The sequence below is a fragment of the Eublepharis macularius genome, chromosome 8 (assembly GCF_028583425.1).
Source record: "Eublepharis macularius isolate TG4126 chromosome 8, MPM_Emac_v1.0, whole genome shotgun sequence".
NCBI classification, from domain to species: domain Eukaryota; kingdom Metazoa; phylum Chordata; class Lepidosauria; order Squamata; family Eublepharidae; genus Eublepharis; species Eublepharis macularius.
This window is the reverse complement of record NC_072797.1, coordinates 39,565,001-39,582,361: the sequence shown is the minus strand read 5'-3', so window position 1 is coordinate 39,582,361 and position 17,361 is coordinate 39,565,001. Positions and strand designations below refer to the sequence as shown.

The 17,361-nt window shown below is 36.3% G+C and overlaps 1 protein-coding gene across 3 annotated transcripts in view; it reads right to left on the bottom strand.

Annotated features, from left to right (window-relative positions):
- Nucleotides 1-17,361, bottom strand: part of AP3B1 (adaptor related protein complex 3 subunit beta 1) — a 306,280-nt gene that overhangs the window by 209,922 nt on the left and 78,997 nt on the right. For all 3 annotated transcript variants that reach the window (XR_008597515.1, XM_054986527.1, XM_054986528.1), the window contains exon 7: nucleotides 14,352-14,534. Coding sequence is in view for 2 of the 3 variants with exons in the window: in XM_054986527.1 (XP_054842502.1) it covers nucleotides 14,352-14,534 (183 nt within the window). In the remaining variant the exon portion in view is untranslated. The remainder of the gene's footprint in view (nucleotides 1-14,351; nucleotides 14,535-17,361) is intronic.

The following is a 17,361-nucleotide window of genomic DNA, read 5'->3' as shown; positions in this document are numbered from 1 at the left end:
GTCAGAAATCAGGCTGGAACGCTTGACGCCCCGAGAGTGAAGGGTCTCAGCGGGTGGGAGGCTCTGAATTAAGGGCTTTCCTCCCAAGCCTTGAGATTCTCCTTAGAGAAGGGCGGCTAAAATCTCTGCAGCAGCTTCTGGAGTCATTAAATTGGCATAGGCTCATCGTACCCCAAGCCTCAGGAACAGAATTTGACAGAATTAGACGTTTGAAGCAGTGAGTACAACCCAAGAAGTTTGTGTTAAGTAAAGATTACTATCTCCCCCAACGGACTGTTTTACTGAACAAAGACCGATCTTATAAAAAAATTAAGAACTGAGATCCTAAGCGAAAAAAGCATACTAAAGAACTGAGTTATTTAATTTGAAGTTTGAGAGGGAGAAAGAGCTAAAAAGAGCAAAGAAAGAATATTGTTTTGCATACTTGCGGTTGGGGAGATAGCGATGCGGAGGGAGGATCGTGGGAATCGGAAGAAGCGATGCGAGGCAGGAAGTGATTACAGCAGAGTATAATAGACGGAGAGGAGACAGAGCGGCGAGGGAGAGGTCAGGAAGAGCCAGAAGGAAAACAACGTTAGAAGAGGAAGTGAAGTGCCCACCATTGAAAGTAAGGGAAGAGGAAGAGGAAGTAAAGTGCCCAACATTGAAAGTAAGGGAAGATCATAGTGTTGTCATCATTACCATAAAGATCGCCCGACATTTTATACCATAGAAAAACATTGCCCGACATTTTAAGGGTAAGGGAAGCCTTAACCGCCATTTTAAGTGAGGGCAGATGGCTGAAATTTTGATATAAAAGAATTGAGACTTCATTTAAAAGGAAGATGGAGTTAAGAAAGAGAGCAGATTCGTGGGGGCCCAAAGTAAGCCCGATGGCTTCAAAAAAAGAAAAGGACTGGCAAGTTGCTATGGAGAATTTGGTCAAAAAAATAACGGAGGGAAATAAAGAGATTCGAGAGATGGTACAGCAATTGCAGCAAAATTTAATGATGGAAATTAAAGAAGTTATTAAGACGGAAATAACGAAGGTTAAAAAAGAGATGGAGGCAATAAAAACAGATTTACAGAATACCCAACAAAAAGTGCAAGAAACACAACAGATGGTGCAGGATGGAGGAAAAAAAACAGAGCCTATAAAGACAGAGATTATGGGCATGGGTGAAAGAATTGTGATGACAGAACGTAAAGCAATGGATAGGCAAATTCGTATGTGGGGTATTCCGGAGAAAATGGGTGGATCTGCTCTGAAACAAGTAGCTGAAATACTGGCAGAACTTTTAGAACAGAGGAGGAAATGATGATGCACTTGGATATTGTGTACAGAGTCAACTCAAAGTACGCAGAACAAAAGAATTTACCAAGAGATATTATTGTCCAATTGACCACAAGGAGAATGAAGGAGGAAATCATTAGAAGGCATTTTGAGACTCCACTGGAAATAGCGGGGACAAGGGTTCAAATTATGAAAGAAGTACCAAGGAAAGTGCTCCAAGAATGGAAAAAATAGAGATTTGGTACAAAAGCTGAAGGCAGCTGATATTAGATATAGATGGGAGCTGCCGGAAGGAGTGACTTTTGAATTCCAATCAGGGAGACAAGTGATTAAGTCAAAGCATGCAATGGACGTGTTTCTGATGGAGAATGGAAAAGACTTTCCTAGTTCAAGTAGATTATAATTATGGAGTACAAATTAATTTCATGGAATGTTAATGGACTCAATTCATCCTCTAAACGAAAAGCTGTGTTACATTGGCTATCTAAACAAAGAAGCAATATGATTTGCTTACAAGAGACTCATATTAGAGATCAAGATGTTAAATATCTATTTAATAAAAAGTTGGGAAAACAATTTGTTTCGGCAACAAAACAAAAGAGGGGAATTGTTATATATATTAAGGAAGAATTGCAGCCCAAATTAATAGTTTCTGATAAAAATGGAAGGTACCTGGCTGTGGAATTCTTATGTAATGCCAAAAAAAACGTTGATACTTGGAGTATATGCACCGAATGGTTCTAAGGATTTATTTTTTAAAGACTTAAGAGAGCAAATGGAACAATGGACTTATGATCATATAATTCTAGCTGGAGAATGTGGATTTACACATTCGAGTTGTGTAACGGAGTTGTGGATTTACAGTTGGATAAAAGCTCATCATCAAGTAAAGTAAGGGCAGGGAAATTACCAAAGTCATTTTTTGAAATTCAGGAACAAGAAAATTTAGAAGATATTTGGAGAAAGTACAACCCTAAATTGAAGCAATATACTTTCTTCTCAACTAGTCATCAATCCTTTTCTAGAATAGATATGATCTGGGCGTCTAAAGAATTGGCAGTATTTACTAAAGAGATTGATATTTTACCGAAAATTAGCTCAGATCATAATCCTGTGATGTGGAGATTTGGAATGAGAAATAAGAAACGGAGATGGAGAATTAATGAGGATCTTTTGGGAGACCCAGAATGTGTGGAGGTGCTTAAAAAAGAAACAAAGTTTTTCATTCAATGCAATGTTGATAAAGGAGTGTCAGCACATAAGGTCTGGGATACATATAAAGCAGTAATTAGAGGTGTGTTGATAGACTTAAATGGAAGAGACAAAAAGAAAAAAGAAATGAAGTTAAAGGAGATTCAGGAAAAAATTATTCAAGTATAACAGCAATTAAAAAAGAGGCCAGGTAAAAAGAAATTGTTGTATGAAATAAAGTTATTGCAAGAACAAATTAGGGTTATGGAAAATAAAGAAGTGGAGTGGGAATTGAAGAAAATGAAGCAAAAATCATTTAAAGGAGCCAATAAACCAGGGAGATATTTGGCGTGGCAATTGAAGAAAAAGAGAGAGAAAAGAACAATAAGTAAAATTATGGAAGAGGGGAAGGAATTATACGATCAAGGACTGATTGAGAGAGCATTCTATAAATATTATGCAAGACTATATCAGAAAAAAATAGTGGACTATAAAAAGATAAAGAGACTATTTTGACATAATCGATTTGCCTAAGGTGCCGGAGAAGTTGAAAGAGAAGCTTGGTGCTGAAATAACAACAATGGAAGTGGTGCAAGCAATACAAGCTACTACAGTGGGTAAAGCTCCGGGACCGGATGGAATTACAGCAAAATTTTATAAAGTGATGGCAGAGGATTTAAAACAATTGATGCAAAAAGTGATGAATGAGATATTGGAGGGGGCAGAGATGCCAGATACATGGAATGTGGCTAATATTACATTGATACCAAAAGAGGCATTAAATTTAAGTAATGTTAAGAACTATAGACCAATATCTCTAACTAATAATGACTACAAAATATTTGCTAAGATATTAGCGGAAAGACTTAAGGTGTGGCTAGTAGAATTAATAGAAGAAGGTCAAGCTGGTTTTTTACCTGAAAGACAAAAAATAACTTACGAGTATTGCTGAATGCCATTGAGTACTATGATAAAAACCCAGGGAAGCAGGTTGGGTTATTTTTCGTGGATGCGGAGAAAGCTTTTGACAATTTGAACTGGGAGTTTATGCTTACAACAATGGAGAAGATGCAGTTGGGAGAGAAATTTATACAAGCAATAAAAGCAATATATAAAAACCAATCTGCAAATAAAATTGTTAATTCGGATGTAACAAAAAAGTTGGAAATAAGAAAAGGAACAAGACAAGGGTGTCCGCTTTCCCCACTTCTGTTTGTAATGGTATTGGAGATTTTACTTAGGCAAATAAGAGAAGACAATTCAATAAGAGGACTGAGGACAAAAGGATTTTCATATAAAGTCAGAGCTTTTGCCGACGATGTAATGGTGATAGTGGAGGATCCAACAGAGTGCATGCCTAAACTGAAGAAGAAAATGAAAGACTTTGGAGATTTAGCTGGATTCGTTATAAATAAGATGAAGTCCAAAATACTGTGTAAAAATATGACTAAACAACAGCAAAAGGAGTTGATGGACAAGGTAGAATGTGAAGTAGTGAACAAAGTTAAATATTTAGGAGTGGAAGTGACAGCGAAAAATATCGATTTATATAAAAATAATTATGACAAGCTATTTCAATGGAAGCTTGGGAAAAGTTATGGAAAAACAGTTAAAATTTCAGCATGTTTATAAATGATGTTTATAAAATGATGTATAGATGGTATTTAACACCGAAGAAGTTGGCCAATGGTAATAGTCAGATGTCTGATAAATGTTGGAAATGTAAACAACATGAAGGTTCATTTTATCATATGTGGTGGTCTTGTGACAAGGCAAAACAGTCTGGGGGGATATAGTAAAGGTTATGTCAGATATTTTACAAACGAATGTAATTAAAACCCTGGAATTGTTGTTATTATGTATGAACCTAGAAGACTTCAATAAAATGGATAGAGTTGTGGTATTTTATATGATTACGGCGGCCAGAATGTGTTATGCACAGTTACGGAAGACTCAGGAGATACCATCTATGGAAGACTGGATCTTGAAAGTTGTGAATATGGCATAAATGGACAAACTAACAAGGAAATTGAAAGAGCAAGAAGTATTGGAATATACATTAAGTTGGGAAAAATTCAAGAAATATGTGGAGAAAAAGTGGGACATGAAGGGGAAATTGTGGTCTTTGGATAGTTGTTAAGGGGGAGATAGAACTTTACTTAAGGTTAGAAGGGGGTATATTTTATTATATTTTATTTCTCCTCCATTTGTGTAATTTATTTATAGTATTATAAAGTTAAGAGTAAGACAGTGTATTCATATGGGAAGAAATAAGGTTGAATAATAAGGTTGAATAGGTAATAGGGAGTATATATAATATTTTAGTGATGTATTAGAAGCAATAGATTTATAATATAGATAATAGGTATTTAAGGATTAGTTTATTATATATATATATATATATTAGTTAGTATATGTACCTATTATATACTTATATATTTTTATACTCTTAATTTAGATAAGTATTATATTAATATAGTTAATACAACAAAATAGACTAGATTAGTATGTATTATATAGATATATGTTATACATATTATTATAGATTTTAAGAGTTTATAGTATATATTCTTTAGGTTAAGTTGGGTATGGAAAACTGTTGGGAGTCATTAGATAAGGGAGGGGGGAAAGGATGGGGAAAATGCAATGGGGTGGAAAATGATAATGATTATTATGTTTATGTTTGTTAACCCATCCAATAATTTAAAAAAAAAGAATAAAAATTAAACGCTAAAAGAAGTTTCTGTGTGCCTTGATAGGAAGAGTTAAAACAAGAAGAATCCAATAACAGGTTATTTAAAGAAAGATTTCTGTTTTTAGGTCTCATTATCTAGGTCTTCAGAGCTGTTCAGAGCTGGGATATAAATCTCAGAACTGGATGGTTTGGAAGCTTTAATGAGGCATAAAAAAAGCCCATTGCAATTCCACTTCTAACAGTGCAATCCTAAGAAGAGTTACTACAGTCTAAGCCCACTGATTTCAATGGGCTTAGACTGGCGTAACTCTTCTTAGGATTGCACTGTAAATGTATATAGTTGATTTTTTTTGAATAAAGGTTTTTATTGGGTAGGTTGACATACATAATACATAATATCACTGTATATAGCCTATATGTGTGTGTGTGTGTGTGTGTGTGTGTGTGTGTGTGTGTGTCCCCACCCCTTCCCCCTCCCCCTTTTCTTTTAAGACACAGCACTATAACCTCTTTATTTCTTATCATTAACTCATTCTATTATTTGTCCCTATTATCATAGGTAAAGCTCATATATATTCTCTATAAATCTTAGTAACTATCCAGAGACCACAGTTGTCCTTTCACATCCCAGTTATTTTCCAAATAATCTTTAAATTTTCCCCAGTCATTCAAAAATTCACTTGGACTTTGTTCTTTCAACTTTCTTGTCATTTTGTCCATCTCCGCCATGTACAACAGTTTTTGAATCCAATTTTCAATTTCTGGTATCTCTTCTTGCTTCCAATATTGTGCATATAGTAATCTTGCTGCCACCGTCATATAGAATACCAATGTCCTGTCTCTTACATTGACTTTATCTATATTTAATCCTAGTAATAGCAGTTCAGGGCTCTTCAGCAACTTACTTTTCATAATTAATAACATTTCTGCATAAATCTAAATAATGGTAAAAAGAACCTTCATGTTTTTTACATTGCCAGCATTTGTTAGACATGGCATTACTTACATTTGCTAATTTTTTTGGTGTTAAATACCACCTATACAACATCTTATATCCATTCTATTTTAAATTTACACATGTAGATATTTTCATTGTATTTTTCCATAGATATTCCCATGCCTCCATTGTAATTTCTTTATTGAAATTTACTGCCCACTTCACCATTTGAGTTTTGACCGTCTCATCCTCTGTGTGCCATTTCAGTAAAAGTTTATACATCTTAGAAATCATTTTTGTTCCCCCTCCAAATAAGAGCTCTTCTAGTTCTGAATTTTTTTACTTTTAAAACCCACTTTTCTTTTATCAAATTCAAACAAATCTTTAATTTGTCGATATTGCAGCCAACCATACCTAAACGGTAAATCCTCATGGGCCTTCATTTTATAAGAATCTCTGTCCATCCACAATAGTTCTTTGTAGGTTATCCAGTCTTCTCCCTTGTGCTCAGTATATTGATTTACAACTTCTGCCGGAACAATCCACATGGGCCTTTTCTCCCCAATAAACTTCTTATACTTTTGCCAAACCATAAGAACATTTCTTCTCACAAAATGATGTTGAAACATACCGTCCATTTTATGCTTATCATACCATAAATATGCATGCCAACCAAACAGACTGTTATGACCCTCCAGAGTTAACAATTTATGATTAGATAATTTTGCCCAATCTCTCAACCATGTTAAACATATCGCCTCATGATACAATCTCAAATTTGGTAATTGAAATCCCCCCCTTTCCTTTGCATCACACAACACCTTCATCTTGACTCTTGGCTTTTTCCCCGCCTACACAAATTCTGATATTTTCCTTTGCCATTTATCAAAATGTTTCTTGTCTTTTACAATTGGGATAGTTTGTAACATGAACATCACTTTAGGTAACACATTCATTTTTACGACTGAAATACGCCCCAGCAACGACAAATTCAATTTGTTCCACTTCAGCATATCTCTTTCTATCTGCGACCACAGTTTTTCATAGTTGTTCTTAAATAGATCTATATTCTTCATAGTTAATTCTATTCCCAGGTATTTTGTTTTTTGAACCACTTCACGATTTGTAACACTCATTAGCTCCACTTGTTTCTTTTTCGTCATATTTTTACAGAGCAGTTTAAACTTTGATTTGTTAATATAAAACCCTGCCAGATCTCCAAATTCTTTAATTTTTTCTAACAATAACGGTAAAGTCTGGACGGGATCTTCCACTATAAACATCACATTGTCTGCAAAAGTTCTGAATTTATAAGAAAAACCTCTGAGTCTTATACCTTTAATACTGTCATCTTCCCTTATTTGCCTCAGCAATATTTCCAACACCATAACATACAGCAAAGGTGGAAGTGGACATCCTTGTCTTGTACCTTTTCTTACCTCAAATTTTTCTGTCAGGTCGCTATTTATACATAATGACGCTCTTTGATCTTTATAAATAGGTTTCACGGCTTCTATAAATTCTTGCCCCAATTCCATCTTTTCCATTGTTAAAAACATAAAGTCCCAATTTAAATTGTCAAAGGCCTTCTCCGCATCTGCAAAGAAAAAGCCCACCTCCTTTTCAGGGTGCTTGTCATAGTATTCGATGGCATCCATCACTACTCTTAAATTGTCTCTAATTTGCCTACTGGGTAAAAATCCAGCTTGTTATTCCCCCACAAAGTCCATTAAAAATCTCTTCAGCCTTTCCGCTAAAATTCTTGCAAAAATTTTATAATCATTATTTAATAGAGATATGGGCCTATAACTCTTTACGTCTGTTAAATCTTGCAACTCCTTTGGGATCAATGAAATATTTGCTTCATTCCACGTGTTTGGTAGTCCTTTTTTCTTCATAATCTCATTCATCAACTTTTGTAGGGTCTGCACTGGGTCTTTTTTCATTACTTTATAAAATCTTGCTGAAATTCCATCTGGACCTGGTGCTTTCCCTACCTTAGCTGACTCTATGGCTTCTTCTTCAGTGATTGGAGCATTTAATATTTCTTTCATAGCATTTGAAATCTTAGGTAGCTTTGCCTTTTCCAAATACCTATCTATTTCCCCTGGGTCTATTATCCTTTTTTGAAATAGTTTGGCATAATACTTGTAAAATGCTCTTTTTATAGCTTGATGTTCCAGTAGTTCTTTCTCTTCCTCCACTATCTTACCAATTACATTTTTCTCCCTTTTTTTCTTCAGTTGCCATGCTAAATACTTCCCTGGTTTATTTGCCCCTTCAAAAGATTTTTGCTGTAAACTCTTTAAATTCCATTCTAACTCTTTATTTACAAAGGCCCTTAGCTGCTCCTGTAGTATCTTAATTTCTTGAATTATTTTTTTCTTTCCTGGTCTCTTCTTTAATCCTTGTTCCTTCTTACATATTTTTTCCTGAATCTCTTGGAATTTCTTTTCCCTTTTTTTCCCTTTCTTTACTGTTCAAAGTAATTAAAATCCCTCTCATCACTGCTTTATAGGCATCCCAAACTGTATGTATTGGCACTTCCTGCCCGATGTTATATTGAAAAAAATACTTTGTCTCCCTTTCAACAAATTCCGTATTCTCTTGGCTCTGAAGGAGGTCTTTGTTTAATCTCCACCTAAATTTTTTGTGTCCCATCAAGGCTTTCCACATCATTGGACTATGATCTGAACTCACCTTTGGTATCATCTCTATTTTCTTTGTCAATAGACTTATATCTTTAGTTGCCCAAATCATATCAATTCTTGAAAAGGACTGCTGTCTTGAAGAGTAAAACGTAAAGTCTTTTATTTTAGGATTCCATTTTCTCCAAATATCTTCCAAATTTTCTTATCCTATCAGTTCAAAGAAAGATTTTGGCAGCTTCCCTGTTTTTCTTTGAACTGACTTTAGCTGTCTGTCGAACAGTAAATTAACAACTCCATTAAAGTCCCCAGCCATTAAAATTTGGTCATAAGAGTATTGGTCCAAATTTTGAATTATTTCCTTATAAAAATCGTCTTTAGCACCATTGGGCGCATAAATTCCTAGAACCAAAGTCTTTTTGAAATTCAACATTATTTCTACCGCCAAGTATCTTCCATCTTTGTCTTTGAAAATTAATTTGGGGTCCAATTCTTCCTTTACATATATCACCACTCCTCTTTTTTTCTGTTTTGCAGAAGCCAAAAATTCTTTTCCTAACTGTCCATTTTTAAGAAATTTAAAATCTTGGTCTTTAATGTGTGTCTCTTGCAAACATACTATATTGCAATTTTGTTTCTTTAGCCAATGAAAAATTGCTTTACGTTTCTGGGGTGAATTTAGTCCATTAACATTCCAAGATATCAATTTGTACTCCATAATACTATTTTTTAATAACTCCAGGAAAGTCTCTTTCATTGTCAAGCAGGAACACTGTCATTTCATGTCTTGACTTGATGCTGACTCTTGCAGATTGAAAATGGAAGCTTAAACCTTCAGGTATTTTCCGCCTACACCTGATATTCTTCTCCCTCAATTTTTCCGTTAATTCTCTGTATTTTTTTCGTTCTTTGAGTATTTTCCTAAGAAGTTCTTTCATAATTCTGATTCTACTTCCTTCCATTATCAAAGGACTTGCATAGTGCTTTCTCAAAATTTCCTCTCTCATTCTTTTAGTTGTCAGTTGTACAATTACATCCCTCGGTAAATTCTTCTGCTGTGCATAGCTGGAGTTCACTCTATACGCTAGATCCAAGTTTACTTCTATTTCTTCTGGCTGCTTGCTTAGAAATTCTGCCAAAATAGCAATCATTTGCTCTTGCACATTCTGCATTGTACTCTCTAGTGCTCCCCTAAATCTCAGCTGATTTTCAGTGACTTTACACTCCATCACTGCCACACGTTCCTGGAGTCTTTGATTTATATAGTTGATCTTTAAGGTGATACTGGACTTGAATCCTGGCAGACCATAATAAAGGGATAGAGGGCTGCATTCAGTCTGATAGGTCAAGCCTGGACTTAGCAAAGGAGCCATTCTAGGCAGCTACACCAGTAACTCCAAACTATACAAAATATATGAAGCTTTCTTATACTGTGTCAAGTCATTGGTCTGTATGTCTTCCCTTCAACCAGATTTCCAACTTCTGAAAGCTGCAAAACAGCACCTGCCATTTCATTAAATGATGTAGAATCACAGGGTTGGTAGGGACCTCTAGGGTCATCTAGCCCAATCCCCTGCACAATGCAGGAAATTCACAACTACTTCCCCCCCCCCCACACACACACAGTGATCCTTGCTCCATGCCCAGAAGATGGCAAAACACTGTCAGGATCCCTAGCCAAACTGGCTTGAGGACAATTGCGACCTGGCCCCAAGGTGATGATTACCTTGGACATATAAGAAGGGCCACGAGAACTAAGCACTGATGTAACCCTTCCTGCTCTCCCTCTCATGATCTCCCTAGGTTTACAGAATTAGCATTGCTGTCAGAAGGTCATCTAGCCTCTGCTTAAAATCCTCCAAAGACGGAGAGCCCATCACCTCCCGAGGAAGCCTGTTCAACTGAGGGACCACTATCAAGAAGTTCTTCCTAATGTTTAGCCAAAAACTCTTTTGATTTAATTTCAACCTGTTGGTTCTGATCCGACCTTCTGGGGCAGCAGAAAACAATTCTGTGCCATCCTCTATATGGTAGCCCTTCGAGACTTGGTAAAATAAGCAAATATTCCTTCTGTAGACCAAAGAATTTCGACAGACCCTCCAAGGAGGAGGAGGAGCTACTTCCCAGCAGTCTTGACTGACCCACTCCAAGACCACAGGAGAATGTCATACACTATTACTATTTTTCAAATGTATACTATCATAATGCTGTTATGATTAATAAAATACAAATACATTTAAAATCATTACTGAATTCATCATAGCTTTTGGTCATGTATTTTTAAGTCAATGGATACTAATGGTATCATGTGCGATCCATAACAATTTTTGACATTAAAAAGAGGTCCTCATACTCAAAAGGATTGAGAATACCTTAGGCTTTCCCTATAGAGGAAGTGCTCAAATGCCTTATCTTTTTCCTCTCCGTGATATTTTTGAGATGTGATGACAACAACTATATATAGTATTTCAAATACAAACTCTTCACAAATCTCTAATAATCTGTGGCATAGGATTTGCCAGTATCAACTCGGCCACACACTGAGTCAACATTTTCATCAAGTTGTCCACCATGATCCCAAGACCTTTATCTAATCCATCACTGCCAGTTAAGATCTTGATGTATTTGTAAAGATAGGATTTTGTGCAACAATGTGCATCACTTTCCAGTTACTTAAACTGAACCACATTTGTTATGATGTTGCCTATTCAGTCAATTTGGAGATCCTCTTGTAGCTCTTCACTATCTTCTTTGGTTCTTACCACCCTGAAAAATGTAGTGTTGTCTGAAAATTGACTGCTTCACTGCACAGCTTCAATTTCAAATAATTCATGAGCAAATTAAATAGCACCAGTACAAATACCAATCAATGTGGGAACCCCACTGTCTGCTCCCCTCCATTTTAAGAACAGTATCACCTAATCCTACCATCTGCTCCCTGTCAATTATCCAGATTTTAAACCATGAGAGGACCTGTCCTCTTATGCCATGTTTATTATTAACTTTAAGTGACACAAACATTGTACACGCTTTTGAACTCATCATATCTCTTCTTCAGACTGGATGTTACAAAACATAAAAAGATAAGAGGGGTAGGAAGCAGATTTTTCAGGCCATGGATGTTACGACCTGATCTTAAAAGCCTCCACTTTGAAATGCATGCAGGCACAATAATAAACTTTACTGTTGGTAATAGGTTACAGCATATTCTCTAGGAATACGTATTTTGATGGCTTCTGCTATTTCTCCACTCATTTGGAAATACAGAAACCAGAAATAGTCCAACCATGTTCTTCTTAAAAGCCAAATGAGACACACAGATCCCTTGCAGGTTGAGACCAGGCAGCACCTATTAATAACGTTTAAGACAAATTTCAGGTTTTACAAAAGGCAGTGCTGAGGATGCAGCATTCTCTTTCCTGCAGGGGAAGCATTACTTCTAGAACACTCACAGAAATAAGAGTTTTCTGTTTTAAAAGCAAAGCTCTAACCTCTAACCACACAACTGTATTAAAGGGGCTGTTTTCTTTCTCAGCCTCTTTTTATAGCCAAACAGCCTTCTGACTGAAGAGGAATCAGAATTAATCTTGAAATATCAAATATACAAAGATCACAAATATGAAAATTACAGTGCCATATATCAACAAGAACAGAAGATACGCATAATTCCTCATCCTATATATCTTAGATTTAAAAGATAAAATAAAATGTAAAGAATCTCAACCAAAGTGTTTTCCAATAGTCTCACAAAACTCAAGTCTGGGAGATTCAGGGGTCTTTGGCTGTGGCTATCTAATACAGACTGAATTACATAAAACTCATACGACCATATCAAAACCCTTTGATTTGTCGTATCTCCTTGGTACTGTCATTAGTTCTTTTCTGAGCTAAAAACTCTCTCATGAAACAGATGTAACAAACTTTGTTCTTGTTCAGAACAAGCTGTTGAGATTAGTTTGGGCATCCCTCTGACCTTTGCACCTTATCTTTATTCAGGATATACAGCAAGAACTTTGCAAAAACCAAAAAAGCATGCCTTGAAAATAAAACTACTGTCAAGCCTGCGTATCTATTTCAGACCAATTAAAGCCTTTCCCAAGATTTGCTTTCATTCTGTTAACAATTCCATCTTTTTCTTGTCACATCCCTGTGGTTGACACTAGCTTAGCTACTCTGATGTCACAGAAGTCTGGGCAGTAAAGGCAGATTACTTAATACTAATGAGGACTTGAAAGAGCCTAGAATTAAATGCTAACTTTCACTAAATTAGAACTGGTTCCAATTGCTACATAAATAAAACTCTAGGATCAAGATAAGTAGTTCCAAAGTTCCCTATGTACTGTATTCTGCAGCAAAGAATATTAATATTGCCTTGAAGAGTAAAAAAATGAAAAGCAGGTTTGATTTGTCCCCATTTGGCTATGTCATCCAGTTTTTAATGTATTTTATTACTGCTATAGAATTTTTTTCCCACCACAGTGCTAATTGGGAAGAGATCAGATGACTGCTTTGGGCTTACACACACTATCCTCTGCCAGACTCACTGCAAGGAAAAGTAATTTTTAAAAAAAATTATACTCCATCTTTCCAATTTCTGCTCAAGGCAGCTAAACCTGGTGTCTCCCAGTTCTTCCATTTCCTCTTAGAAAAAAACTGAAGCCAATTCCTGATTCAATCTTTTTCACCTATTACTCATGTAGAATCCTGGAAACAAAGCCAACATATTTTAGAAAATTATACTGTAGGGTTTCTTTACGGTTCTCTTTTTTCCTGAATAGATGTTAGAAGTCACCCTCAACCCACAGAATAAAGTGGGACAAGACTTGTTCTGTATGTTTAAAGAACTGGTATGACAGAAACATTGACAATGCTACAGTATACTTTCCCTTTACTTTTTATCTTATTGCAGAACATCACATTTATGAATACCAAGAATTGAAAATGGAATATCCATTTAACATAGTATACTCATTAACATAGTGTACTCTAATCATCATACATCACAACAAACAGGAGAATTCAATGTATGCTTAGAAGCTAGACTGAACTTGCTTTAACTTAAAAGGCCAGCCAAGTTTTGAAGAACAGAAAATTCTTTAATATATATGCACTAGCTAACACTTTAATATATACGCACTAGCTAGTGCGTATATATTACCTGTTATGCTGTCTGTGTGTGTTGAAGAAGAATTAACAACCCTCTCCCTTATATCTTTCTCCACTATAATTTCCTTATCCTACAGTTCCTTCCACATCCCTCATCGCCACTTCTTCTCCTTCACCTTCTACATGCAATACTAGTCAATACTTGGTACATCTTTCAGAGATTTTCTAAGCAATGCAAGATATGTCATCTAAATCATCCTTAACAGCAGCCTCGAGATTTTCTCTAGGCAAAATGTTTTGCACTACCTAAAGAGTTACAAAAGGTGGTGTCAAGTGATTTGGAGGGTTGTTTTTCTCTGTCAGCAGTAGTAGTGGCGGCGACAGCAACAACAGCCTGCTTTTATATAATTTAGGACTCTCTATTCACATGCAGTTTTAATGTAATCAAGAAGAAAAATATTAAATGTAACTTTCTTTTTTTCAAAAAGGAAAATAGCTTACCTCTTTCCAAGGACTAACAAACTGAGTACGTGCATAGCGAGTCAGCATATGGATAATGACCACTTGTCCCCATTCCTCCACGTCAACCAACAGATTACACAGCTTTCGGTAGTTCTTATGAATCAAATCTATTCTATCTGGGCAGACTTCTTCAAATGCCATCACAACACTTCCTGCTACAAGCTAGGGAACAAGAATTTAAAGATATAAGAATCAGTATGTACAGTCTAAATTTGATCAAAATGAGAGATATTGAAAGGGAGAGACTATGAATACTTCACAAGTCAGAGAGAAAAGCAGCTGTAGTAAACTTGTTTCCCACATTACATTTATGCACAGATGTGACTTATTAGGTCTTTCAGCTTAAATAAATGCTTTCTAGAAACAGGTCTCCAAGTAAGCCCAGTCCTTTCACTAGAATAATGTTATGGTCACTCCTAGATTGTGTAACAACACATCTATATAGGTTCTTCTTCAATATAGGTAGGGAAGAAGCAACATGGAATAGCTTAGAGAATGATAGTGACAGAGAAGGATAAGATGGCCATTACACGCGCAGTATATGTGCTACTTGATATCTTCTGGTTCAGTTCATTATAATTTTTTTTTGACAATATAGAAAAATAGAAAAAAATCTAAAATAATATAAAAATAAGATTTTGGAAATGCTAAGCTTCAGTATGGTATACTACAAACTTAAGACCAAGATTTTATATTTGGCAAAGGGACAGAGGATTTCTTCTCACTATCTTTTCAGAGATCTGATTTATTACCTGATTCAGAAAGAATTAAAGGATTTACTGTATTAACATTTTAGTATGTAGCAGTTTTCAAGCTTGATTCAAAGAGAACTAATATTTTATTCAGCATGTTTCTTCCTACAACCGAAAATCCTCTATATTTAAGAGAGTGGTTTCAGCATAAGAAAATTGTTATTGTAACATTATAAACAGTTCATATTATTTTTAATTACTATGCTGTTGCTAGATTTTTATATTTGTTAAAATGTGTATCCATCCATATGAACACAGACACACACATCTAGATTCCCTGAGTCTAACAAAGTATTTAATTAAGAAATTAATGTCCTATCAGTGGCTTTTGTGGCCATTGCTAGGCAACTACAATACTACTGCCAGGCTTCAAGCCTTGGTTTCTGTCAGTAAAAGTCAGAGGAAGGGAGCAGGGTCTTTTTCCAAGGTTGTTTTGGCTTTTGAGGGTGGAGTCATTGAGGCCAGTACTGACAGGAGCCACTGGACTACCTACTACCCCCTGACTTACTTGACTCACCCAGGCTCAGCTGATTGCTACTTTTCAATAGTAGCCACTGCTTGAAAGACAGTGTGGTACAGTGGTTAGAGTCTCTGACTAGAATCTGGGAAACTCAGGTTCAAATATTCACTCTGCCATGGTGCTCAGTGGGTAACCTTGGGCCAATCACACATTCTCAGCCTAACCTACCTCACATGATTGTTGTGAGCATAAAATGGAGAGGAGAATGATGTAAGCTGCTTTGAAACTCCATTGTGGAGAAAAGCAGGGTGTAAATGAAATAAATAAATAATAAATATAGTTGACAACAGAGGGCACAAAAAAGCTGGGTGAGTGGGTGCGTGAAAATGATGCAGGGATAAGTGAGGATGCGGGGGCTGCCAAGAGGAGGAAAAGAAGAAATAGTGGGAGAGTGGAATATCAGGGAAACTGAGAGGGCCCCTATAAATCCTTGCAGGTTCCCCATCACACAACTGAATGCAGCCCAGCCTGGAAGCCCACACTATGAAACCGGGCCCAGTTTGGCTGCTTGCACTGCACAGAGCTTTCCCATGAAAGTTGAACACAGAAAAAAGTAGGCTGCCTGGTGGGGTGGGAAGGAGAGAAAGAAGCAGGGAAAGGGGAGAGGCTTTTCTGGGAAGGGTAAGAGGAAACAATGGAAAAGGGGAAATGAGGTGCCTTCTCCCAAAGTGCTTGTGGGGGGCTCACTTGTATTGTTTAAATCAAGATTCCAAATGCACCTGGTAAATATAACCAGTAATAATATAGACAATATCTTGTTCTAGTAGGCTTTAATTTGCAGACAGCCCCACCATGTATGTAACATACAAGACCATAAAGAAGAGCCCTTTAGGAACAGACTAACGACTCATCTAGTTCAGTATCCTGTTTCCCACAATGAGCAACCAATGGCCGCTGGAAGGCCTATGAGGTGGACAGAGAAAGAAAAGTGCCCACACTCCCTGTTACTGGTATTTAAAGTAAACTGACTCTTGTACAAGCTCCATTTGACAATGATTGCTAAATGATTATTTCTGGACCCATTTATTTGTTTAATTACTGTTACAGACAATTATGACAACATAAACAATTTTAAAATACCACTATATTAAAAAAACAATCAATTACCAGAAAGTCTAGGTAAAAAATTAAACAATTTTATATTTAGCTGGCTGTGGAAACTGAGCAAACTCAGCATTAGCGAAATATCTCTGAGGAGTTTGCTCCTTAACTGAGGTACCACCACAGAAAAAGCCTTGTCTTACATAGCCACCCAACTAATTTCAGATGATGATGACATATAGTTCAGTAATCTGATGGTTCTATTGGAGCAAGCAGTCCTTCAAATACTTTAATCCTAAATCATGTAGAGCTTTAAATGTCATAACTGGCACATTGAATTGAGAATGGAAGCAGAGCTGGGCATCAATGTAAATCCTTTAGAAAAAGTGAAATATTTTGCAGCTGCATTTTGAATGAGCGGCAGCTTCCATAATGTCTTCAAAGGCAGCCCTACATAGACCACATTGCCATAAACTTGATGTGATTAGAGACAGATAACTGAAGCTGGACAAAGGTGGGATGTACCACAGACAGGATGTGAGCCTTCTGCTGTAGACACTCTAATGCTCACCCAAACTTTCAAAAGGAGCTCACTGCCATCTAGAACACCATGACTGTTTAATCACTGATATGCTATACAACAGACAACCAGCATCTCTTGACTTGTTTTGACCGA